The 27,938-nt window shown below is 39.3% G+C and overlaps 1 protein-coding gene across 3 annotated transcripts; it reads right to left on the reverse strand.

Moving 5' to 3' along the window:
• Positions 1-892: 892 nt before the first annotated feature.
• Positions 893-27,581, reverse strand: LOC140143041 (uncharacterized). Of its 3 annotated transcripts, XM_072165082.1 has the most exons (23): positions 26,490-27,581; positions 24,207-24,350; positions 22,430-22,773; positions 21,871-22,074; positions 20,738-20,902; positions 19,782-20,207; positions 19,207-19,454; positions 18,515-18,713; positions 17,415-17,885; positions 16,959-17,191; positions 16,103-16,301; positions 14,977-15,534; positions 13,476-14,039; positions 12,448-12,820; positions 11,605-11,711; positions 10,174-10,695; positions 9,230-9,480; positions 8,198-8,408; positions 6,882-7,865; positions 5,906-6,376; positions 4,873-5,316; positions 3,728-4,159; positions 893-2,961 (listed from the first exon to the last, which is right to left on the reverse strand). In XM_072165082.1, exons 2-23 carry the CDS (start codon positions 24,215-24,217, stop codon positions 2,957-2,959), a joined length of 7,422 nt encoding a protein of 2,473 aa, XP_072021183.1. In that variant the 5' UTR covers positions 24,218-24,350; positions 26,490-27,581; the 3' UTR covers positions 893-2,956. The 3 variants fall into 3 exon arrangements, with proteins under 3 accessions (XP_072021183.1, XP_072021184.1, XP_072021185.1); XM_072165083.1 differs by lacking the exon at positions 14,977-15,534 and having other exon boundaries at positions 26,490-27,580; XM_072165084.1 differs by lacking the exons at positions 13,476-14,039; positions 14,977-15,534 and having other exon boundaries at positions 26,490-27,579.
• Between the last annotated feature and the right edge of the window lie 357 nt (positions 27,582-27,938).

Here is a 27,938-nt window from a genome sequence, read left to right on the forward strand (position 1 = left end):
ACAGAAAGTTTTTTGTTTTTCTTCCAAGCGGACCACCATTGTCACAACACTCGCAAATCGATACCACGTTCCTAGATTTATACATTGCTACCTTACAGCTCGCCAGACGAACACGCGTTTATCATGTTTATCATATCTCAATTCTCAACACACTGACAAACAAACAAACACAGTATAGCTTAAAAGGCCATACGCGGACGTTTTCGCCTGTGTTTTTTCCAAGGCGGTTCTCGTCCGTAGTTTCCCATTCAAAATAACGATTAGTTTTGTGCATTGCTTGTTCGCCCTCTCAACACTGCGGCAAAATGACCGCTGCGTACCGTTTGTTGCAACAGAACAACACACAATGCGTCAAAACTTTATCTGATCAAGTAGTTTATGTTTAAAATCACGTCACGCATGCACACATTGATATATACACACGGCCGTATAGATAAACCCACCCACCCAGTCGGGTATATACGATTACCCCATTTTCGATGTTTTCAGACGACTTATGTGTCGAGGACACCGTGAAGTATCGTGACGCGGTGAATGACTCGGGTCCTCATTATATCGGTGTCATGATTGTCATGCGCAAGTCCTCGAAATGAAGTAATAGCAACCCACACCTCCACCCCCCCCCACCCCACATAAGACAAATAGGCTTACGTGTGCATAATACATAAAGAATGCCATGCTTTAGTGCGATGTCTTGCAGGCTTTTTTCGCTGCGACAGACACTGGCGATTTCCGCCTGCGTTCTCCAACACAGCCTCAAATTTTCCTCAACGTCTTGCTCTGCAGCAAGCGTCGCGAAGCCCTGAACATGCTGAAAGCTCGTCATGGTCCACTGAAAATTAAACTGAAAACCTGACGCCCAGTCGCAAGGAAAATCGCTCGCAAAACGTCGAACTATAGCCTGGATTTTAATCTCACGTCTTAAAAACATAAATATTTACACCTGTTTTCTATACTGCTTTTGTATAATACATATGTACAAGTTAGCGATATGTTCCTCTTACTGTTCTCATCGTTTTCCTTACACATTTCTTGACATCATTAAAGGTTATTTCAGTTGAACTTATAAAAAAAATAACCAAAGTGTCCTGTGAATATACACCAGGCACAAAAAGAAACTCGTCAGTTATAGTCATCCTTGCTGTCCAACAACCTGGTAATTTTTGATTATTCTGAAATATACAGTTTCTTAATTGGACTTTGTTTTCTCATTTGACGCCCTGTTCGTGAAAATCGAACAAGAATTGACCAAGATATGCGCCTCTAAAGCGTCAAACCCCAAAATTAAAAGTTGCAATTTCAACGATTTTCAATGGGAACGCATCGTTGTATTGCACACAAGCACCGCGGGCCAATCAATAAAGCACACAATGTAACAGGCACAATTGATCGTTAAAATTGCAACTTTTTATATTGGGGTTTGAGGGTTTGGAGGCGCATATCTTTGTCAATTCTTGCTCGATTTTCACGAACATGGTGTCAAATGAGAAAGCAATGTCCAGTTCACAGAATAATCCAAAATTATCAGGTTGTTGAACAGCAAGGATGACTATCTAGTTTGTTAAACATTTTCATTTTAACACGGATATTTGTAAATTAAAAGAGCAAAAAATGAACTAAAAACTACCCTAAAATTCGTTCTTGTCCGAGTAACTCATAATTGGCACAAATGCTTATTAACGAATTGTTACGGTATGGATTGAAACATTTGGCTTTTATTAAAGGGTGTGAGGGCACAAAGATTTGATGCATTGATGGGGGAAGGAGCAGGCTATATTTTGAAAACAGGATTAGAACCTCATAGTGACGTCATAAATCTACGTATATATAAGATAAAATTCATATCGCACCAGGATTATCATAACCAAGCCTCTATTGTGAAACATACGATTCGAAGTTCGAACAGAGGCCTGGGTTATATCTGCGTTCTATATCATGATATATTGTGTCTTGCTTGCGATTTATAGTACAAATTCACATCAATACAGTAAATACAGATGCCATCTTCTGTTTCCTAAAATAGCACCAGTTTGGTTCTGATAAACTTAACATTCATTTATACATTAAGGCAATGGAGCTATAATTCGTCCGATCTTTCGATCGGCCGTCGAGGCTTGTTCGATCCTAAGTAGTTATGAATATTACTCTTGTCGATCATCATGATCATTTAGCTGTGATAACATTTAATCTTTGTACGTAATATATTGTTCAATGATATTTACATAAAATTTTGCTTAATTAGTCGATACGGTTCCTTAATAACAAGCGTCGACGCAGCATAGACGGCCGATCTCAGTATCGTGCAAATTAGGCTGCGGTGCCTAAAGCTATCATACAGTAAATAATGCGTATCGACATACTTGTCGATAATACGTTTGAAAATAATTGTTTTACTGTCACCGTCACACTTTTATTGTCACCGTCACACGTAATGACAGGAGAGGTATTCCGGTGCCATCTCTTCATATCTGAAGCTCTTCATAATAAATTTATGTAGATTCCAGGCAACTGGTCATGCCATGGCAAAGAATCTGACCAAATGAAAAGGGCACCTCGGTCTGTAAAAATGACTCCAGCGAGCAGCATAGCATTCCCTTTACCTCACGAATTAAGCGTCTTTTCAAGTTTTAAATCTTTGCCCGGCCCTTGATTTCTTTTTTCTTCTTCATCACGATCATACGGGGTTACACGCACACTGCACGTAGAACAGACTTCCGTGTCATCTTATGATCATTAGTTACCGGTTCGTCGGAGCTATTCACAAATAATAGTTGGATGTGTTTCAAAGTATAAAGAATACATTGTAAGACCTAATTAAAATATTAAAATGACATTTCAAGTCAAAATAAATTACTATAAGTACTAAGACCATTATTTTGCATAAATCACATAAACAATTTATATTCATTCAGTCTTTCAATTGATAGCAAGATTTTTACCCAATGGCGTCTCTTCATCACCCTGCAACAGAAAAGAACAGAAGATAAATACGATTATTATTTAATGTATACCAGCCTTCCGAGTGGTACTTAAATATGCATATCGCGCGGTTTCTAGATGACTACAATAATTAACACAGGTTCACCTTTTGCTATTTCCTTTTCAATAAAAAGGTCCAAAAGTGAGAGAAAATTTGACAAAGTGTCCACTTTTTGGTGATAAGGCATTCAAAAAGTCCAAAAAGGGCAATTTTAGAGGGATTTAGGTCCACTTTTTACAAAACATATTTTCATTTTCAACCCCCAGGAAAAGAAGGAACATAAAGGAATCCATTTGGATAAGAAAGAGGGGGCAGGCTAATACACTCGACAGGGATTGTGGTAACTACTTCCTTCCGCACATCTATGACCAGTTACTAACAGCGCCACCTACGTCAGCTACCAACAGGAAGCAACAGACGTCTAAGGTCAAAGCTGGTCATTCAATTTGAGAAAGTGCTGTGTTACAGCACGAAACGTCATTGAGGTATGTCTACATCACCTATTTCAAATTGGATTTGTTTTAGAACTTTGTAAATAATTTCAAAGGACAATCCTGATTAATCTATTTGCGGATCCTGCGTAAGGGCATGCAAGCGAATATCGGTCCATTGTTCTTGCATTGTTCTTGTTTGGTGCCTATAGGCCTACATTAATTGTTGTTTTTAGGCCCTTCGGCTCGCTGTCTTTGGTATAATTTTTGATGTGTTTTGTGTTCTCGTCCGTTGGACTCACATAAATAAACTTACCGTTTATGCAATGTATCCTTTGGCACGACACTAATGACCTCTTATTGGGTACGGGCCTTATGTTAAAAGAGTTATTGCCCTCAACAAGTTGTGCACAAACAAATGACACATCTCTGCAGTAATAATTTGTTAAGTCCATGGAATATTCAATGCCTCTAATAGTGAACGGCCTCCCAAGAATGAGTGGTTGCGACCCCTGTTGACTCGTCAATGCGTTGGGAGCTTGTGATATCCTTGGCCCACCGCCGCCAGCTTTATCACTGCCCCAAATTTTGACCCTCCAGACGCCGTTTCCACGGATGGCATCGCTGTTAGACACATCGTAGACGATTTCAAAGTCCATCGTCATTGGATTAGTTTCACCTGATATCACTGGGGTTGGTGGTAAGATGATCGAGACACTGTTCACGTAGAATTCTGGAACAGATGCAGCTGCAAGAAATAATATGGAGACTTTGACTTTAAAAGCCTTTATGGAGCAATTCGACGTGTAGATCGACACCGCTTCTACACACCACACATATAAATCCCGAAAGAACATATAAATGCACACCCACAAACACCCCACCCCAAACACCCATGCGCCTCGGGATATACACACACCATATACAATAGTTATTATCCTCACAAAGCGAACACCTAGGGAACATATAATGCGGTTTATGATAATAATAAAGTTTTGTTATGTTAGCACTGAACAAATAAGAAATGGTTTGCATTGTATTAGAATAGAGTACCGAAGTGATGACGTCACAGAAAACGTTTTTGCATTTCAGCGTTTTGAATACCATTATCGGTGGAGCATGATGAAAAACATCCACAGTCCAAATTTGGTGGGAATCGGATCATGAGGGCCCAAGATATGGCCGCATGAATACCTAATTAGCCCCATTGAAATCAGTGTAAATTGGCCTGGTTCCAAACAGTTCATGCGGCCATATCTCGGGCCCTCATGATCAGATTCCTACCAAATTTGGACTGTGGATGTTTTTCATCATGTTCTACACTTCGGTACTCTATGCACTTCCACTACACATGGCAAACTTATTCTCCTTACCATTTGGATTGATGAGTGTTGGGTATTGGGATGATTTAGGGGTTGTTGTGTTGTATAGCCTGCAGTATATTAAAATACATGTACTTACTTTCACAGGTTACTGTTGTACATTCCTTCAATGCATCCTTGTTAGGCATACCCTGTAGATCAAAATTAGTACTCGCTGTTGAGATCTTAACACAAATATAGGAAATATCGTTGCATCTGGCACTTGACATGTCCAAATCAAATCGTACATATTCAAATAACAAATCAGTTGCCGCTACGACACTCATATCAGCTTGCTGTGGGGTCAAAGCTTGTTCCAGGTTGGAGTATCGACGTCCTTGGCCATTGGCTTTCTTACTTCCCCAGACATTCAACTGCCACAGTTGTGAGCCAGATACTGCGTCACTTTGTGATGATACTTGGATGGATACACGTAATGCTAATTTATTCAGCCTGTTCTCTTCTATGGTTGGGATACCCACGGTGACTCCGCTGAATTTGACGAGAGGTCTTGTGTTAGGATGGGCTGCAACCGCCTCCGTTCCTGTAATAATTGAAATCCAGATAAAACAAATTACATTAACCCCTGGACACTATTGCAGATGATCTTATTAATACCCTCCTTGATTGGTTCAAAATTGGACACAATATTAATTTTGGCCAATCGGCAGTTACTTCTCATGGGGTTAAAAAACTAACCAAGTTAATTATTGTTCACTTGATTTGTTAGACTAAGTGGCCTTCGTTTTCTTGATCTTGATTTCAAATCTTTTCTTCCTACATAGGCTTTTTTAACCTAGCTTGAGCATCTTGTATGAGCCTGGTCCCACCAGGACTCAAACGTGTCTTTTTATAAACAAATAAAGGAAATTGGAAAACAAAGAATAAGACAAAAACAAATAAAAAAGGGTTTTGACTTGAAAGGATGATTGGCCGATTTCATATTTCCACCTTATTGGTTGAATGACCATGCCACTCAGTCCCTATATGGAGTTTCATCCACGATGTCCTTTTCTTCATATTCAAACGCCATTTGTCAATACGTAATACAGCAATGTTCACCCGGCTTATATTACTAGCTATAATAATCATTTCATTTTTAACGTTACTAATTTCAAAGCTTCCCAACTTACGAAGGCACTTTGTCTTTGTACAGCCTGTTAGAGCACGGTAGTTCGGTTCTCCAGTTAAGTCGAATTCTGGTTCAAGATGGCGGAATGGTTCATTGGTTAGCCGTGCACAAATATATCTGGCATATGAGCACCGATTCCCTCTCATGTCGAGGTTCATTCTAACATTAGTGAACTCAAACGGATACGGGCGAACTAATGCCTTGCCCATTTGTGCATCAGTCAAAGCTTGATCCAAACTAACCAATCGCGTGCCACTACCATCAGGTTTGGGACTTGACCATAATTCCAACCGCCAAAGATTTGTACCCGTCACCTCATCACTTCGTCGGTTGTAGACAATCTCAATATCGATGTCAAGTTGGTTTTGTGCTTCTTCGGTGATGTGAACTTCTTCGGGCCTGACGTGTTGAATGATTACATATGGGCGTTGTGCGGAAGGGGGTCCCCGGGTCGTTAGAAATGTAGTGAAGGCTATAAGAATGATATATGTTAAGAAATGGTATGGAATGATAAGTTGGTGATAGATGATTGGTGATAGATATTAAAAGAGAATGTAAAGTGGTCACGAAAACGGCACTTTATGGTTGATGACAGAGAATAATTTCTCTCAATTTGTTTATTATGCAATGAGTGCCAATGACCATACAGTTTAATGCTCTTTTATTATCATGACAGAAGTGACGCAGGATAACAGATTATAATTGCTTGATTAATTATAGCGTTATTAAGTTGAGTTTGGTTTCTCTTTATACTTCTTGTACAGACAATTAAAAAATATCGTTTAGCTGGATTTACACCAAATCCCTGGATAGCGAGCCCTTTGCGGCGAGCAATTTGTTTTGACCAATGACGCATTGGGCGCCTTTTCCAACACAACAGCAAACGCTTTGTGTCATCACTGATTGCAAATTCAACATTTAATACTGTTATAAATGGACGCAATATTGGCGTATTCTAAGAGAACAGGTATACTTACAGTCACAGGGTGCTGCTTGACACGAAATGATTGGTCCAAGTACTCCGTCCTCAACAACCAGGTCAAAGTCAAGTGAAGGTCTAGCGCCTTTGGCAAATTCAAGACAGACATATTTGAATTTACCACACCCAACAGATTTGATATCAAATTCAGTGTCAATGTCAAATTGCAGGAAATTTGGTGGGATCAATGGATTGCCCTGTTCAAATGGACCGAGAATTTGCTGTTTGTAGTCATGTTTTGGTCCATGGCCGTCTATGTTTGTGCTTCCAAAGATTCCCATTCGCCACAAACCTCTCCCCATCACAGCGTTCACTCTGTTATTATGAGGAAGCAGCATAACATCAAGATTGACCTCTTGAGAGCCATCGGGGTAGACTTTCTCCACGCTTGCTTTCCACCGAATGGCCGCAAACCACACTACCTTGCGACCAGGTATTGGCACGTATCTTTGTCGTTCAGTTTCTGGGTTGGTTTCTTGAATATGTGGTTGTACGCGAGGATTTGGCTCAGGTTGTGGTTGAGGTTGTCTATTATATGGTGGTTCAGGTCGTTCTTGTGTGTGGGTGTTGTCCGGTTTGAAAACGTTATTGCCATTATTATTGTCCTCGTTGGTGCCAACTTTATTAGGATTGGTGTTTATTGACCATGTTGACTGATCTGATGGAGTTGTTTGTGGGCGATTATACGGTGGTCGTGGTCTTGGCTTGGGTTTTGTCTCTGGTTGTTGTGGACGAAGTTGGCGTGTTGGCTCTGGTGGTGACATGGTTGGCCAAAGATGGAAATAAGGAGATAGCGTTGGTCTATTTGATATAGCTGTAGTAACTATGGACTGCTCTTCTGTAACCGGTTGTGGTGGTTTCTTTGTAGAAGGGTTACTGTCAGGTCTTGTGTCTTGATTGCCTCGATTTGGTCGTTTCTGTGGTGGGGGAGGAGGTCGGGGTCTGGAATTGGGACGTGGTCTGGGACGCTGCCTGTTGGTGTCTGGAAATTAAGCGAAATGGAATGATATAGATGATATAATGAGATTAGATGTTATGTGTTTGCCGTATAACATGAGGTATGAAATGAAAGTTTCATGAAGAATGTGATATTGAATGTATAAAAATTTTGTAACTTAAAAGAACAGATGAATAATTATTGTCATGATGGCATTATGGTCTATTTTCAAAACTATAAATGTAAACTGAAGTTGAAACCTACGATACTGCTGTAAATTGCATGTTAACTAGCGCGGCATAGAGACAGTTCAATTTTAATCTCCACGATCAGTTTAAATTATGTATCACTAGTCTTATAAACGGCGTGTCACTTACTTAAGCAAGGCACGTTTTGGCAAGAAATTAGCGAGTCACGTCCGTTGAGTGGCATCCTGAAATCAGGCGCTGGTTCATCTCCCTTGGAAAACTCAATGCAAAGGAATTTGAAAGCTCCGCACCCCATTTCTCTCATGTCAATTGTCGTCTGCACATCAAACACTAGTGGACTTTCCGATAGGGCTTGATTGGCTTGAAGTTGATTCAACACCTGCGGGTAGAATTCCATAACAATGACGAACAAATGATAGTGATATCAACAATATCCACCATTCGGTCATTATCACGTATAGTTACCATGGAGTAGTGACCCTCATTCACACGATATAGACCACTTGACATCATTGTTTAGCAACAAAGGCGAGGAACTGGTCTATCGATATGCTTGAACGAACCGCTACACTGTTCAAGGGCTTTCTTGTACTATATGAAATGTGGTGGGCGATTTAAAATGCACGTGCCCTGAGCAAACTATGATGCACACTGCAGGGTAAAGAACAATGGAAATTGCCATAATTCGGGCACATACTGTTGGACAATGACGTCACATGTCAAGTGGTCTATAGGTTTTCTGACTTAGGATATTGCCGAATCCTTTGCCAAATATATTACAGGATGCTGTACTCCAGAATATAGAATAATGCCCTTTTCATGGTAATTACTATGTGATAATATCAATTGGTTGAACTTTTGCTGCTCGTGGTAAGCTACATTCTGCTACAGAAAGTCGTTAAAAGTTACGCCCAATCAAAAGCTGACAACAATTCACAGTTGCAATTTCACCACACGCACAGGCTCTTTACTTACAAAGACAACAGGACATTGACATATTTTAAACAAACGTATACACAATCAACAATTGACTCGGTTGACGATGACGAAACAACCACGGGATTTGGAAGACCAGACAGAACTACCTCTTTACAACAATCTCAGACCAGACAATATCGTTGCACCTCGACATGAAAGACAAGCAACAGACACATATCCAACAGAATATACTATTCCTATGGTGCCACAACGTAGAATTACCTGACGCTTGTAGCTCTCCCTTGGTTCATCTCCATTTTCTCTTTGACTACCGAATACCCCTACTCGCCAAAGTCCATCACCACTGATGACATCGGTACTCGGGTTTGGGGTAATGGTAAGAGTGAATGAGACATCGCTGGGGCCATCTGGGTTTTTCCTTAATGGGTTCATCTCCCATCCAAACCTTGCAAGCTGTGCTGTGCCTTGGATTTGTGGCTCATTTGTTGTATCCAATGGCATTGCGTTAGGATCTGAATGAAGTTTAATTCAGAGGAAGTGAAAAAAAAATATGAAGGAATAAACCGACTAATCTAACAGCAACTAAGATTAATAGCAATAGTTTGATCACAGGTTTAGGTTTGTACTTGATGCGTGTCCACCGAACCAAAGCAAATCATCAGCATAGTGCGTTATGTTAAGCAACGTTATTCTACCTATGTCAATTAACAGAAAGTTGTTTTGATTCACAATGGTATTCAGAACAAGGTAATTGTGTTTTCTCGATTATGATGGGTACCACGCACAACTAATCATGATTATAGCGAGTCTGCCCAAGTAATGTAAACATGGTAAATGCTACGGAAATTACAACCGGGATTATTGGCATGGATGGTGCAAATTCTCACCTAGGGAATGACCGGTTAAACAGTGTATCAAAACACTAATTAAACCATTAACAATAACTGAAAACCCTATTAGAAATCATATTTCTAAACTTGAGTTCAAATCAAGTTCAGTAGTGACATCAATGCTTTTTCGTAGTTGCGTTACAATCGTGCTGACAAATATCTCTTGTAAGCGTGCATATCAATAATCTTTACGCGCGCAATTCGATACTACGATCAGCGAAATACACACCTACGTCACTACATAACTTGAGGTGAATCAAAGCACTAATCTAACATGTCTAACATGTCTAAAACTGAATCTACATGTCAACTTACTCAAGCATTTTGCTCTCTGACATGACACGATCGAGCTTTCACCGCCATTAAGAGGAAGATAGAAATCTGGCACTGGGTTATCTCCTTTACCAAACTCAATGCAAAGATACAAATACTGCACACATCCTATACCCATCAGGTCAAAGTCCGTAATAGCATTGAAGGATAGATTAAAGTATGGAGCAGCTGCTTCATTTTGATCTTCCTGACGAAGGATTTGGTGATGGTAGTCAAAATGTGGTTCACTGCCAATGGAATCTGGAGCGCCAAAAAGCGACACTCTCCATAAGCCACGCCCATTAATGGTGTCTGAATTGTTGCTGATTGGTGCAGTTACACGTAGGCGTATTAGACTTCTTGCGTCATTTCTGATGATGATTGGTTGCATTGTCCAGAAGAGACCAGTGAGCTGAGCAATATGTCCCAGCCCCCCTCCACCGCCGCCATTGTTGTTGTTTGGTAATGCAGGACCCGGTTGGTTGTTGTTGTTTGTGTTTGGATTGAATGGCTGGGGATTTGGTGCTTCATGATGAAATTATATGAAGTGAAGAAAGGTGAAATGATTATGATATTAGAAAATGAGGTGATGGTAAATCAGAATTAAATACCGTAAAACCCCGTCTACAAGCTATTATAGTGTTTTTTTTATAAAAGCTTAATTAATTCGAAGCAAGCGTTAATATACCAATACAATAGATCGGTCTTAAAATAATACTTGTTTGTATATGCTTGGATCCGTAATGTATTTGCTCAAACTCCATAATGGCGACTGGATTAATGTAGCTTTCATCAGAAGCACACTATATGCTTGTAGACGGGGTTTTACGGTATATTATTTTGGAGGTTCATTTATGGAATATGTTTGTAAGAGTGCTTCTGTTTCACTCAATGGCAAATGTTACAAAATATTATTGTAAATTCACCTCCAAATGTGAAGGCAGATATGGAATGCTCGAGTGCAAATTTCGAAATCAACGACATTTGTATGAACGATTTCCGAACGTGTTGGACTGGACTAAACAATGTATCCTATATGTTAGCAATTTGGTGCGCTTTTTGTAACATATGGAAGCTAAATTGGATAAAAAAGTCCCATTCGTCGTTAATTTCAATTGCAATATGATTCAGTGGCGTAGCCAGGGGAGGATCGTCCATCCCGTCATGAATCCTCCATGACCATGATGACACTAAACATGCTAAATGAAACAAACTATACAGGTGTCACTGAAGATAATTGTGATTAATCCCCTCTCCCGTTGCCCTCTTAATTATGAAAGGCTGGCTACGCCTCTATGTTGATGTGATCTTAGATGTGCAATGAAATGACTTATGATAAATGACTTATGATAAATGAATGATATCAATGTAAATTATTATGATGCGTATAGATAAAGATCATGATAATGAAGAAATAATCATAAAGAAACTTACTGTTACATGGAACCATCTGACAGGTAACCACCGTATCGGAGCCTGGAAGGACCAGGTTGAAATCAGGAATGGGATTGTCGCCTTTGCCAAACTCTATACAGATGTATCTGAAATTATTACATAATGGTAACTGCATTAAACAATGTTTATATCAAAGCTAATTTGTGCATTATCAGCACATTTATTTAGGTAAACGTTGAAATCTATTCACATCCCGCTTGGCGCTGGAAATCCTGGTTTGAAGCCACATGTGCTGGTAGGTTATTTCAAATACCCGAGGCCGAAGAGTATGGAAATATTACCTTCTGTCAGTGGGAGACTAAGTTGGACCTTGGCATTTTCAAGGCATATCCTTATGTTAGTGAATTGGCACCATTTGAATTTATATTTGTTGTTGCACACAAGGGCATTATTATTATTGTTGTTGTTGTTGTTGTTGTTGTCGCGTTGTTGTTGTTGTTGTTGTTGTTGTTGTTCAAAACCTTACATATCATGATATACGCAATAAATGTAATTGATAACAACAAAGGGGGCTATTGCTCTTTAGGTTCCAGTAGAGAAAACATAATCTATATTATTAATAGTAGGTGCTGCGCGTGTCGACAAGCAGCCCTTGTATGCGTCCATATTCGCTCTGCGCGACTAATTTACGCACACTTGATGTGGCGACAAAAGTTTAGCCTCAAATTTACAACTAGACATTGGGTAAGTAATGGTTGTATTACAACTTGCTCAACACTTTTAAGCACTCAACTGCCAACAGGTAAATGCCAAATTCGATCTCACTAAAGCTATTTGGATTAATTTTAATAATTAATATAACTCTGCCAAAGATGTACTCACCTAAGTTCGCTACAACCAAGTTCATACATCTGAAAACGTGTATCTATATCAAACACCAGTTGGCTTTGGGGTCTCAAAGACTTTCCTTGACTGACGACATTCAGAACCTGTCGCTTATGAGGACTTCCAATCTCTTCTCCATTACGGTCTGAGCTACCATAGAGTCCAATCCTCCATAGGCCTTCTCCTTGTATACGTTGTGAGTATCCCCCAGGTGTTACTGCCAAGAGAAAGCGGACACGGTCTGCTGTAGCTTCGAAGTTACTGATGCGTATAGTGGTGACGGCTGCGGATGGGATGGAAGGTGAAGCCTCGCCGGGTAGGGCTGGGTAGTCTGGATCACGTGCACCTCCTTCCCCGTTTATATCACCGCCTGTGAAAGAACATTGATGATTCGGTCAGATTCTGGTATAGTCGAGGAAGAGTAAGTCAAGCATTTCAAGCTGGAAGTCATTTAGGTGGGGGACATTTTTAATTCTGTGTAACGATGATGCGATTGTGTTTCACATAGTTATAGTAGTATTATTATGTTAATATGTAACGCGTGTGTGTTATCATGTACGTTCTTGCCGATCTACGATTTAATGAGATATTGGTTAGAGTGAGGATACTATATTCATGCATTAAACTACACGGAAAACTGTCGATTATTTTGACATTAAGCGAAGTGAACATCGTAATAACCAATAAGGTGACTCATCACCATACATGTACTTGGAAACACGGAACACATTGCAACAAAAGGCAAAACGAAGGTATAGGACACTTATCACAAACACGCCCAACACTTTAGCGCCATTAAAATGGCATGAGATTCGTGGAAGATCTAGATTGTCGCTTCTGAACAAACTTGTGGTTGTAGATTTTAACAATATACCAATATATCTCTAGTTTGATTAGCTGGTAATCGGCGGGCCTTATAAGATCGCGGATTAATATTAATATACTACTTTTCGGCGTAGTGGTAAAAGCCTAACAAATCCCGTCGATTACGAATTGATCAAAGTTATATATTAGTCATTGTTTACCTGCTGGCGCCGGCGGTCCAGCTGGCGTAGGCATATTCGATATACACGGAAACGTACGGCAAGCGACCGCTGCATCTAATCCGCCAGGTAACGGTAAGTCAAAATCTGGCATTGCATTGTCACCTTTAGCAAATTCTAGGCAAACATACGGCCATGTTTCGCATCCTAGACCTGTGACATCGATAGGCGTATTGAAATCACGAAATTCAAGTATACTTCGTGGACCTAGCGGCCAATCTGCATATTCCGTAGGCAGCACTTGTCTATGATACTTATGACGTTTGCCTTGTCCGTCTACTTCAGCGCTGAAGAAGAGCCCAATTCGCCATAGCCCAATGCCTTCAATGACATCAGTACTGTCATGGGGAACGATGTGAATTCGAAGAGTAACATTACTCGGACGTCCATAATTTAGATCCGTTACCCATACATTCCAATTAAGACTACTAGGTCTAGCAACTAAGCGCCTTTCATTTTCAGTTCTTCCAATGTCTTGCCCATGGTTAGGATTGGTATTTTCTTGTCCTTGACCATGATTTGGGTTTGTGCCTGGTGGGCTTCCACCTAAATTCATTTAGAACCAAAGAAAGTCGTCAGTATAGTGCGGTACGTTAGTAACATTATTTTAGCTGCTAAAAATGAATCAGTCCCGGTCAACTTGAATAGAGTATTGTATTGGATTGTGGGATATCATGTATACGGATCAGGCAACATGCAGCGCTATTAGCATGATGCCTGGATAAATGATTGCCAACATCCAAACCATGACGCACCCAGGATACTACAATCTTTTCTAGTCATTTTAGGGGTACTTTGACGCATTTTGGTGCAATCCTAGACAAACCATCACAGTCATTATGCCTTTGATCCTTTTGATCCCCAGACATACGTTGTGCGAAAATACGTTCTGCACCCCACACCTTGTGGGTATACAAGATGCGTACTCCTCCCTTATACATACAAACCTAAGCTCACCAAATACCTCACAAAGACGTAAAGAATAACGAAATCAACAAATCCCCTCCGATTTTTTTTTTTTAATTTGATTTGTTCGGGTTTTTGACAACCCTGGATAATTCAAGAAAGCCTCCATTGAAGCTACTTTCCTTTGGGGTCCATTTGAACACCGGGACGGGTTGGGAACAGTCAGGGGTTAACACCCTACTCTTTTCGAAACTGGCTGCGAGTTATGTATAGGTGTGGCTCTCTGCACACGGGACAGACGGCCCCTCCGAAGGACGGAGTACTTTCATGATTCATTTACCCAATTCTAAATGAACCATGGGGAGAGCGGAAGTCTGAATTTAATCTACAGAAATTGCTAATTAATTTCAGTCTTTCTTTCCAAGTCAATATCCCAGCAAATCGCCACCGCTGGGAATTGAACCCGGGACCTCATGCACTAAAGACAAGTACCCTAACCATTGCGCCACGCTCTCCCTAAGTTTTGTTGTCGTTTGGCCATATACCAATATGTCTATATATATTAGTCATTGTTTACCTGCCGGCGGTCCAGCTGGCGACGGCATATTCGATATACATGGAAAAGTACGGCAAGCGACCGCTGAATCTAATCCACCAGGTAACGGTAAGTCAAAATCTGGCATGGCATTGTCACCTTTCGCAAACTCTAGACACACATACGGCCATATTTCACATCCTAGACCTGTGACATCGATAGGTGTATTGAAATCACGAAATTCGAGTATACTTTGTGGACCTAGTGGCCAATCTGCGTATTCTGTAGGCAACACTTGTCGATGATATTTATGACGTTCGCCTTGCCCATCTACTTCAGCGCTGAAGAAGAGTCCAATTCGCCATAGTCCATGACCTTCAATGACATCAGTACTGTCATGGGGAATGATGTGAATTCTAATAGTAACATTACTCGGACGTCCATAATTTACATCCGTTACCCACACTTTCCAATTTAGACTACTAGGTCTAGCAACTAAGCGCCTTTCGTTTTCAGTTCTTCCAATGTCTTGCCCATGGTTAGGATTGGTATTTTCTTGTCCATGACCATGGTTTGGGTTTGTGCCTGGTGGGCTTCCACCTAGATTCATTTAGAATCAAAGAAAGTCGTCAGCATAGTGCGGTACGTTAGTAACATCATTTTACCTCCGCCAGGTAACAATAAAATCAGTCCCGGCCAAATTTAATTAGAGTATTGTATTGGATTGCGGGATACTACACCATGTATCCGGATCAGGCAACATGCTGCGTTATTAGGAAGTGTTTCCCAAACATGCCTGGACTAATAATTGCCAACATCCAAACCAGGTGACGTACAGATTGGGTACTTACATAGTATTTTTAAGTGGACTGTGGTACATTTTGGTGCAATCGTGGCAAACCATCACAGTCATTATGCTTTTTGATCCCCAGACATACGCAAATACACTCCACATTCCACACCTTCATGGTATACAAGTTGCGCACTCTTCCCTTACCCCGTGGACGCAGACTTAAACTGCGTCAGAAAGACGTAAAGAATTATGAAATCAACAAATCGCCTCAGATTATAAAGTTGTCGTTTGGCAGTAAATGAGATATTGTGAGCTTGGACAAACTGAATCCAACTATAGAAGATGTGTTATTTTTAATACAAAGCAAGTAATCACCTGTGCAAGTCATTTGTTGACATACCACAATGGGCTCACCACCTTGCTCCTCATTAAACACATATTCTGGCTGCGGGAAATCTCCTCGAGCGATTTCGACGCACAGATGACGAAACTTTCCACATCCTACACCGCTTAACATGTATTGTGTTTCTATGTTGAATTCGATGTCAGTATCTGGTATTAGAGGCGTTGACACCTGTAAAGGTATTAATTGAATTTGCTTGTCTATAAAAAGTATACATTTGAAGGCTCATTATACGGTATAGTCATTAAGAGTACACCATGAAATATTATTATCCCATCACAAATTTCCGCTTCCTTATATCATTTCGTAAAAACTGGTTCCTAGTATATTTCTTAAGTTACGAATGATCTCGAACATAAAGTGCCTCTCAGTGGAAATTCTGAAGAACTTTTTGTAAGGCCGATCTCGGCATTTGAAGCATCAATAGGAATGTATACTTCGTGTTCGTGTTAAAATGTAATGTTCAGATCATCACTACTCGTTAATATTGTATATAGTAATAAATTGTCCAACTTAAGTTCGTGTGCACAGCAGTGGCGTAGCCAGGACTGTCTTAGAGTGGGAAAATGGGGGGAAAGGGAGAGCAATTAAGTCAATTTTATAGGGGTAAGAATGACAGAACTGATAAACATGGCCTAAAGATCTTACATATTATAGCGGACAGTATCCCACAAGAAGAGGCAAGAGGGTGGCAAGACTTCTCACAGGAGGCAGTTACCACCCTTGCCTTCACCTTGGCTACGCCACTGCCCTACAGAACATAGTGTGTCACGTATTTAGTTTCATTCTCTAAAGAAATGCTACTAGAAATCAGAATACATATCTCACCTGTTGGTCAGTAAGTATTTGTCTTATGTAATAAAATCGATCACCGCCCTCGCCGTTTATACGATCACTACCATACAACCCAATGCGCCAGAGATTAGAGCCACGAATCTCATCACTAGTGTGGGAAACAGGTACCGTAATAGCCAACGTTACATCCTCTAGTTCTCCAGGATTTGTGCTTCCGGGGGAGCCGCTTATACTCCAGGTAAAATGGTCAATTGATGCTGTTAGTCCTAAATAACACAAACGGAATAACTTTTGTAAATGTATAAATCAATGGCTTTCCTACTGATGTTGTTGGAACGGTGTCCAGGTGATACAGATACATGGCCGACATCGACATGTAACCGGGAGTTTTTACAGAAAGCATGCAATTTTGTCACTGAAAATACGTAAATTAAATCGTTGATGCATAACAGTTTATTTGTTCATTATAACCAGGATAATTGAACTTACCACGAGATGAGTGTCCACTTGTACAAGGAAATTCTCGACAGGATACAGCTGCAGTTATACCTCCAGGAAGCGGCAATTCAAAGTCAGGCACAGCATTGGCACCTTTAGCGAATTCCACACATACATATCGCCACATATTACATCCTATTCCTGTGACATCAATAAGTGTAGTGACATCCAAAAATAACAATGGAAGCCTCGGAACCAAGGGCCAGTCGGCGTACTCCTCTGGTAGTATTTGTGGATCGTATTTATGACGAGCGCCTTGTACATTTGGCGTCTTGCTGAAGAAGATTCCAAGACGCCACAATCCTTCACCGATAATGGTATCAGTTTGATCATTAGGCAAAATAGTGACCTGTAGGGTGACATTACTCGGATATCCAATAATCAAATGTGTTACCTCCAAATTCCAGTTTAAACTCTTGAGGCGAGCTATAGATGACGCACTTTCTGTGGCACTATCTCCGTCTGGTAAACAAGACCAAGAAGAACATAAATAAGACCAAGAAGAACCATAAGATACCTTTGGAAATGGCAAGTTATCTACTTTTATAGACCAAGGAGTGTAACAGCGAAGGGATCTGAGAGCAGAGTTCACCCACAGAAAAATGAATGAAATGCAGGTGTGTTAAGTGAAATTGGGTTAAACGGATGAAATGAAAATGTTAAATCAGCCCTATCGGACCTTGTCCCTTCTTGCATCTCTAACCAGGGCAAATTTCTTCATGAACGGGTCGTTACTTACTTGGAACGAACATACTGAATATGTGTTGTTGGCTTGAAACATTTTGTGAACTGCACTCACCAAATGAACTCAAAGTCAATTTTGAAATCCCCTGGCTGTTGAGTTGGTGTTCTTTATTTGATGTGCATCTGCACAAGACAGTCGTGAGGCATTTTGTAAGTCAGCAGTCTGCCCTTTGGGGATGGGTACAATATGCACATGGGGCATTCACAAAGGACACAATACTATACTGACTTGTACAGGTGCGTGTCAAACAAAGAAGGACGAGGTTTCAAAACTTCTAAATTGCGACTTAACGCTCATTTTGTGGGACCAGGTCACATGTTATTTTTGGAATAAAAACGACTATTACCTCTGCATGCTATTTGTTGGCATACAACGATAGGTTGGCCGTTTCCGTCTTGATTGAAGATAAAATCAGGCACAGGGTTATCTGCTTTGGCAAATTCAACACAAAAATAGCCATAATCACCACACCCCACGCCTGTGATAGCAAATTGTGTGTCGATGGAGAGCACCATATCAGAACCGGGTACTACAGAGGTTGCCACCTTTAAAATAAGAACAGGTTTAATTATAAAACGGTACATGGATTAGTCACGAAATGATCAATTAATTAATATCGTGGATGCTGTGATCAATATTATGAGCCAGCTAACTATTATATTTATGAAACTGTACTTCCCAACTAGCCTATGTTGACTTTCCTCCAATGATATCAACTACTAGTAGTAGCATTTCGTAGTGTTTTGGGTTTTTTCTCTTCTTTTTGTTTTTATGTTTTTGGGTGTTTCTTTTTTGGTGGTTTTTATTATCCATTCAGATTGATACTGCAGCCCGTTTATCGCCCATACATCTTCGTCTGGCACTTCAATTTGCTTTTGTATAAAGAGTCTCGGTAATGGTAAAAGAGAAAATGTTAGCCATTTCAAGAAGTCTTTCATTATGACTATGCTTATTAATAAGCTTTGACTTGAGCATTTATTGTGAACTTGGTCCCACCGTGACCCAAGCGTGTATCCACACGGAGCGACCTTGTCTTACCTGTTCATCAGTTATAGTTTGCCTCACGTAACTATATCTCTCCGGATCACTTCCATCTTCACTGCCACTCCCATAAATACCAATACGCCAGAGATTAGTGCCACGAATCTCATCACTATTGCGCAACACAGGCACAGTGACAGTCAATGTTACATTCATTGGTTCACCTGGTATAGCCATACCATGGCCTGATAATGTCCATCTAAAACGTTCGAATGAGGCAATATCACGACCGGTACCATCATCCTCTGCAAAGGGTCAAATATTACAAAGTTACGAATTTCACACTGTTTCAATTTATTTCATCATGTTTTGCAGCTAACGGTAAGTGTAAAATGGTGACTTTCAGCAGAATTTCTTTGTCGCTGTTAATTTATATTTCAAGAATTGGTGTAAGCTTATCCAAAATGCAGTGAACTTAGGATGTAACCAAAACAGATGGCATTAACAGGAGTGGTTAGGATTCTTTATGAGGGCTCCCACTGTAATACTACGAGTGACCGGCTTTGATGATGAAAGCCCACCAACACCCATTTTACAAATGTACATTTGATTGGAACTGTTGATATGCTTACCAGGTCCATTACAAGGAGCAGTTCGACAGGCGATGAAAGTTGCTGGACCATTTAACGATCTAAAATTAAAATCCGGTGTTGGGTTGTCACCTTTAGCAAATTCCAAACAGAAGAACTTGTAAATCGAGCATCCAATTTTTCCAACGTCAAATTGCACTCCTACCAAAAACCCGAGGCTAATCGGTTTCCAAGTGAACAGAGGTTTTGACGCATATGTAGAGTTGAGAATCTGATGCTGATAATCAAGTCGAGGACCAGATCCATTTGCATATTTACTTCCAAAGAGTCCCATTCTCCATAGATCTGTACCCATGACATCGTTTGGTCCTTCGGTGAAGACAATAGCGTCTATAAGCAAGTCACTAGGACCACGAGTTACATAGTTTACTGCTTCAACGCCCCAGAATACACTAGTCACAGCAACACCTATAAAAAGGGACAACACAGTTGGTTGATATAAAGTTCAATACCACCTATTTTAACACAGTTTTCAATGGAAAAATGGGTAATTTCCAGCACGATTTTCTCATAAAAGGAACTCTCACAGTGAAAAAGACATTCAATTAAGTGTCTTTTTGTTTGAAACAACTGAAGTGTAAAGTGCGCCCTCTTTTTTGGAGGGACGAGATAGAAGCACACGTACCGGCTGGGTGGGAAAAACGATGTGCAGCGGATGAATTTGGGGGAACTTTTCATCAAAATTGTAAAATAATGGTAGTAAACATGTCATTTCTGCATGTTACTCTAAAATGTGCACATTTGTGTCTATACAGCTTGGTGTTTTCGGTGATTTTTAAGTTCCTTTTCAGATGCCATGCAAGAAAATAGTCCCTTTCTTTTTTAAAACACTGCCCATCTCTATGTAGTGGTATTGCAACACAAAATAAGTAAAGTTAAAAGTAGCTGACGATACCGGATGACGCTCATTTATGCCTCTAGTTAAACTTAAAACTTACTTTTATTGCAATCATCTTCAAAGACTACTTCTAAAGATACATTTGGAAAACATCTGATTTCGTTTTGTATTTCGCATTTGTTTGGATAGGTGTGCCCATTACTTCCACACACTGGGGAGTAGTCGTATGCACAAGACTGGAGACAAGATGGCGAGCCATCATCATCTGTAATGGTAAAGAAAATAAGATTCAACAGAATAATAAGATACTAATAATTATAAAGGTTATTAAAGGGATCTGGAATGAGCGTTTTGAGCGTTTCGACAGTATTTTTGTGGGACATGAGAGCACATCAGACATATCGAATTGCATTCTGAATACGAAGAATGTCTTTCTGATATCAAATAATTTTCATTTTTGAAATTCACGATATAATACAAATTTTATGACAAATTATTAAAATTTGATATTTTTCACATTTTGATATTATAACAGTCCTCGAAGTAAATTTTATAAATCTAATGATATATTCTTAAAGTGTATGATACTATGTAGCTGGGAGGAAAAGCCGACGATCAATTTAAAATTTTGACCGTTCATATTGAAGATATGGATTTTTTCCCAAAAATACCGAATTTTTTTGGTGTTTTGGGAAAAAAATCCATATCTTCAATACGAAAGGTCGAAATTTTCAATTGATCATCGGCTTTTCATCCCACCTACATACACTTTAAGTACATATAATCAGATTTATAAAGTTTACTTCGAGTACTGTTAAATATCAAAAATACCAATTTTTAATCATTTGCCATAAAATGTGTATTACATTATCAAATTATTTGATATCAGAAGGACATTCTTCGTATTCAGAATGCAATTCGATATGTCTGATGTGCTCTGATGTCCCACAATAAATACTGTCCAAAGGTTCATACCCCACCCCTTAAAGCGCTTTCACGTTTTATGCAACTACCTGTGTTCGTTACTTTCCTCAACATTTATGTAACATTGACTTCTATCTGCAGATCTAGGCTTACTAAAAAGTAAACTCGAGACGCATGGCCACTTTAATCCCACTTTGTACAGATTTTCAACAAACTCATAGACAAAGATTTTTAATACAATGATTATTCATACAGATTTTCAACAAACTCATTGACAAAGATTTTTAATACAATGATTATTCTTCTTACTTATTTGATTTTGTCCAGCTTGCTGACATGGGACCTCATCACAACCAATCAGTGTGTCTTGCATTGTATACATCCGCATATTAAAATCTGGTTTTGCTTTGCCATGTTTCGCTAACTCAAAACACAAGAACCGATAATTATCACAACCAATTTCAGTGTAGTCAAATGCACCCTCAACGTTTTGGAATGTTAATGGTACTCCTCCTGCAAGTAACACATAATAGAATGTATTTTATGATCATCTATGTTTTAAAAAACAAAATAAGTACAAGTACTGGATCAATCGAATTCAAACCTAGAATATATAAATATAAAATACAAATACAGTTTGTCAAACTTAATATTAAGCAAAATATGTATGCTTAAGCCAGGGCACTATTCATCTAGATCGGGGTATGAGTTACCGAAGAAAATCTTATATAGTCTATCTTGACTTCTGGCTGGGACAATTCGTGTTTTGAGTGCATGTGAAATGCTAGAGTGTAGTAGTGGCATTCTTGACCACAGAAAGCAAGTTGGAATAACCTTTTTGGCCTCGTTTGTAAGCTTTTTTACTCACCACGTGCCGTTTGTTTCCGTTGCTTAGGAGTCAGAAGTTGGCGTACCTCATTTTTCCTTACTCCCCATCCATCATTCCACTCACTGGCAAACAATCCCAACCGCCAGAGTTTTTTTCCTGACACATATGCATCATTATCTGATAATATGGCAGTAACGTTCAAGGTCACGGTTGGTGGTGATCCACGTGGTACTCTCTTTGAAGCCACTGACCATTCGAAGCCCTCTATCACCAGCTCCCCACGTGCCCACCGCTTGGTACGAGGAGAGTTCTTTGAGACTAGCCCCCATTGGAAACCATCAACTGCTAGTGATGTGTCATCAGAATCTGATGTCTGGAAAGATCTGTCATGAGGTACAGTTAGAAACTAATGATAAGGAAACTTATAGGGTGCAGTGGGCTATACCAGTTGATGAAATCCATATGTAACACCTATGGAAGACATGACCTTGAATCTTCCACACAGGGAATGTGAGTTTCAAATGGGGTTACCTAAATGGGTGACTTCATTGGAAATTTATACCCCTGCGTCTTCCACAGGGGGCGTATTGATTGCAACTGGTATGTTAAATATTTGCATTTTTTACGACATACAAATAACTTATGTATCAAGATTGTTAGGCCTTTCGATCACATCTACACTACTATATACTAAAGAATATCAATTCAACATTCCTTCGAGTAAGAAAGAAAACAGGAATAACTTGATACTTTCGATCCCAAGCCTTTGGAAGTATTGTGTGAGTGTGAACAGGGAAGTAAGACAAAGTCTTTTTACTCCCGAGTAAGTTACTATTCTAATACAAAGCTTCGGTCAACCCGGGAAGTGAAGTGGTCCAACATTGTCGACATTTCCGCATACGTAAAAGTTTACGTACGTCGGAAAATGGCGACAATGTTGAACAATCCCTTTACTTACTCGAGAGTTACACTGAATTTTCTTATTTAAGTGACTTAAAAGCTTCAAATAAAATAATGACAACCTACCTTCCTGAGATGCGAGATTTCCCATCTGTTTTCACATTCCACGTTGAAATCTTTAGAAAGAAACCTAATTAACAAGTGTATCAAAAGCAACCAAAACCATCGAAGAGAAAACAGAATGCTGACAAGAAGACACTCTTAAAAGTACAGAAGACAAACGAAACTAAGGGACTTTGACTTGACAACGTAACACCGAAGGACCAGACTATATGTGTACACGAAACGGCAACAAACTAAGACAAAAGTTGATTGCGTCGTATGACTGTTCACAAAAACAATTACTTACACAGGACAACTGACAATACCATTCTCAGACATCGGGAATCGGAATTAGTAACCTTTTAATCAACAAACCATGAACTAATTGGAGCCTACGTTACGGGTTACACGGGTTCTATTTTCTGCAGACATTAAAGTATTATTCTACATTAGCTTCGTGTATTTTCATATAATTATGTTTGGAACTGTTAATTATTATTATTTGTCTGTGGGGTTATGTGCCTTTGTGTTGGGGTGCATTACAGGAAAAATCGGTCCAGTTGTGTGTCTGTCAACTCACACAGATGTAGGTAGGTATACCTTGTTGGAGCAACCAACGTTGCAACCGTAACCTACGGTCTTCAGGAAGATGACATTTGATTCATCACTTTCAACATTCCCAGATGAATGAGGTTCTGCAGTCAGACGCAGATTAGGATCTTATAAACTCGAATTCATAATTGTATGTGTGTGAAAGTATGTTCGGGGTGGGATGGGTGGGTGTGTTGGGTGGGGTGGGGTGTGCGTGACCTACCTTGTCCACATCGTCCTGCATATGCAATGTCAATATGAGGTCCTTTACAAGAACGTTTTTGTAGTTGGCATTCATTTCTGTACGTCTTACCATCAGAACCACACAAATAGCTTTTTGTTTTGGGACAGGCCACTTTACTGCAACCTGCATGAGGCAAAACAGAAATAAATAAAATTGTCAGGAAAAAAAAATCAAATGAATGCAGACCGGACTGCTTTCATTACTGAGTTTATTAGTATATATTTTACTTGCATTAGGAAACACTACAGCGTTATAATGCTTGCATTAAACTATTGTAACATGCACACTTATTGTATAAACTTATTGTATTATTCTGATATTATGCAAATAATTTATGGAATCAAGTTATCCCCATAAAGTTATCTGAACACAATGTCGTGAAAATTCAAAATTCAAATTGAAGAAATTTTCGTGAGTTTTATCTAATTATCATGTAAATGCTATCAAACTATGACTTAAGAAAACATATTTATAGTTGAAAACGTTATAGAGGTGTTTAAACAATGGTCAATCACCTCGTATCTCACAAAAACTTTGGCATCATTGGATTCTTCCATTGAAAATCTTCCATGCCCTTGTGAAACATTTAAGAAAAGTCTTCCACAGAGGGAGTATGCTTTTTTTTTAAATGGAATTACGGTTAATTATTTTCAATTATTTTGAAATCCATACTCCCCTGTATAATGGCGTTACCTATAGACCACTTGGCATCTGACGTCAGTGCCCGGCAGTATGCGCGCGCATTATGGCAATTTCAATTGTTCTTTGCCCTGCAGTGTGCAGAGTCCGTCGCCTTTGTACGCATCGTAGCTGCTAAGGGCACGTTTATTTTAAATCGCCCGCCACATTTCATATAGTACAGGAAAGCCACTGAACAGTGTAGCGGCTCGTTCGAGCATATCGATAGACGAGTCCCTCGCCTTTGTTGATAAACAGTGATGTCAAGTGGTCTTTATTTACCACAACTGGAGTAAGTATTTCAGATGGAAGCTATCCAATTGTCTATTATATTTGACACTCATACTCCCTCTATGGAAGGCTTTAGCTATATCTTCCACAGATGGAGAGTGTATTTCAAATCGAGTGGCCCATTGTTGGATTAGTTCACATACGTGAAGTTAAGTGAGCTAAGTGTTAGTGTTAAGACTGCCCAAAGTAAAAACACATTCAGACTTGCAGTTACTGGTGGTTTTTTTTTTACTTTGGGCTAATTAATGGTCAGCTGATGGTGCAGAAGTGCAAAAAAGGAACATGCAGCGTTACGTTAGGCTATACACTGGAACTTGAACAAAAAGTTTTCGTAGTACATGTTCGAGGTTTGTGATACTCAAAAAATAACATGAAATTGACGTAACGCATTTACGTACCACGTCCACGTACGAAAATCTAATCCTCTCTAGTATCTTTCACACATGTAAGAGATTACATATAGTAGTTATAGTCTGCAGAGTGTGCGTTTGGTATAGGTTCGTTGGGTCAGATTGAGTCACATTTTGTCGAGGTATCAACAAAACCACACCACTATTTTTATACCATAAGAATTTTGAGGCGTATTCTTTCCAAGAATAAAATTTCATTTAAACATGGCAATTTTATTGGGATGTACAAAGCAGCTGCTATATAATAATTGTTATCAAATATGTTGAAAATTATATGTACGGTATAGCAAAGATATGATAAGCTTATGATGTATATAAAGAAAAAATGACTATACCAAATGCTAAGAAAGGTTCTATCTTTCATCAGAATTGGGTGAAGTGACATGAAGCCATAATAATCTACAGATGGCCTTGGCGATCGCAGAATATAAAACTCTTGTACATTTGTAACACAATGGATGTGTGACGCGAAGAAAAATCCTCTAAAACTCATTTTTACTTCCTTTCGTATTTGTATAAGAGTAACGGTTTGTCGTAAGGAATAGGCGAGGGAAATCAGGGAATGGGCTCTAGATGTTCTAGTAACTTGGGTATCTAATGATTCTATATCTAATTTACTATGCCGCATCTATATTTCTCTATATTTCTGATATCTTCTTTCTTTCTTTCTTTTCTTTCTTTCTTTCTTTCTTTCTTTCTTTCTTTCTTTCTTTCTTTCTTTCTTTCTTTCTTTCTTTCTTTCTTTCTTTCTTTCTTTCTTTCTTTCTTTCTTTCTTTCTTTCTTTCTTTCTTTCTTTCTTTCCTTCTTTCCTTCTTTCCTTCATTCATTCATCCCTCCGTTTTGTTTCTTTCATTTAATATCTCTCTCTACATGAAATCCTACCTGTATCACCAGGGGCGGCTTCTCTAATTTCTTTCGTACATCTTCCTTGATAAGCTGCCTCTACTTTCGGTCCCTTACACGTGCGTTTCTGAAGCAAACAAAGATTTCTATATGTTTTCCCGTCTGTTCCACAAACATACTGCCTTGTTTGGGGGCACACTATGCTGTTACAACCTGAAATAAAACTATTAGTATTTGAAACGATGCGGATTGTTAAAGCCAAATCAGCCCCACGATAATTCTCAAAGAGTCAAGTGGAAATACGGGTTTATTGGATTCGATTGATGAGCTTCCTAATTTAAGTTAGAATCTAATTGTCTATTGTCAATTGTCTATTCTATTTGAAACTCATACTCCCTCTTTGAAAGACTTTTGCTAAGTCTTCCACAGACGGAGTGTGGATTTCAAATCGTGTAACCCATCGTTTGATTAGTTCCCAATACTTATGCGAGCTATAAGTGTTAGTGTAAGACAGCCCAAAGTAAATTAGTGTTTGATTTGTAGTTACCTTTTTTTTACTTTGGGCTAGCGGTGCTAAGGTGCAAAAACAGGAACATGCAGTGTTAGGCTTAATACTGGAACTTTGTTATAAAGTTATTCAATACGGCGGCATTTAACGCAAATAGTTTTCGTGGTACATGTTCGCAGTAACTAGCATGTAACATATGTATGGTGTTTATCGCTGTGATTTGATAACTTATGGTGCAATGCAGAGGAACGGCGTAACTTCTAGTGCAGGGCAATACGTTCAATAATAATATAGACCCATCGATATGGTAATTAATCCTGGTACATCACTACTTCTACGGCGAATTGGCACTTTTTAGACATGAAATCGACGTCAGGCGTTGATGTACCACGTTCACGTACGAAAATCTCAACCTCTCTAGTATGATCACACATGGAAGAGATTAAATACAGTAGTCATGGTAGTAGTAAGTCTTCAGAATGTGCGCTTGGTAGGTTCGTTGGGTCAAATTGAGCCACATTTTGTCGAGGTATCAACAATACGACACCACTAACTATATATGTACCATAAGAATTTTAAGGCAAATTCTTTCCTAGAATATAATTTCATTTAACCATTTTTATTGGGTGTACAAAGCAGACGCTCATATTGTTTTTATCAAATATATTATTTTAAAAAAATTTGGTAAGGTAGCAAAGATATAATGAGCACGTGATGTGTATAAAGAAATATGGACTATAAGAAATGCAGAGAAAATGACGTGTTCTTTATTTTATCAGAATTGGGTAAAACTGAAATACCGTAAAAACTCGATAGTTAGCATATGTGCTTACTATCGAGCGCTTTTAAAACATGCAAACATGAAGATCCCCATCCACAAAAGGATTTTGAGCAAATCATCGATACACATACGAACAAGTAAACCTGCAAATGTGTGTCTCAACCCCATTAGCTCAGTTGGTAAAACGTTAGACTTTGGT

Source organism: Amphiura filiformis, chromosome 20 (assembly GCF_039555335.1).
Source record: "Amphiura filiformis chromosome 20, Afil_fr2py, whole genome shotgun sequence".
Lineage (NCBI taxonomy): Eukaryota > Metazoa > Echinodermata > Ophiuroidea > Amphilepidida > Amphiuridae > Amphiura > Amphiura filiformis.

Excerpts from the sequence above, each read along its gene's own strand:
- LOC140143041 (XM_072165082.1), bottom strand. Across the intron at positions 19,455-19,781 it reads TGCTCCTTGTAATGGACCTG|AGGATGATGGTACCGGTCGT; the intron begins GTAAGCATATCA and ends GACCCTTTGCAG. Across the intron at positions 10,696-11,604 it reads TCAGATGGTTCCATGTAACA|CACCAAATCCCCAGCCATTC; the intron begins GTAAGTTTCTTT and ends TTCATCATGAAG.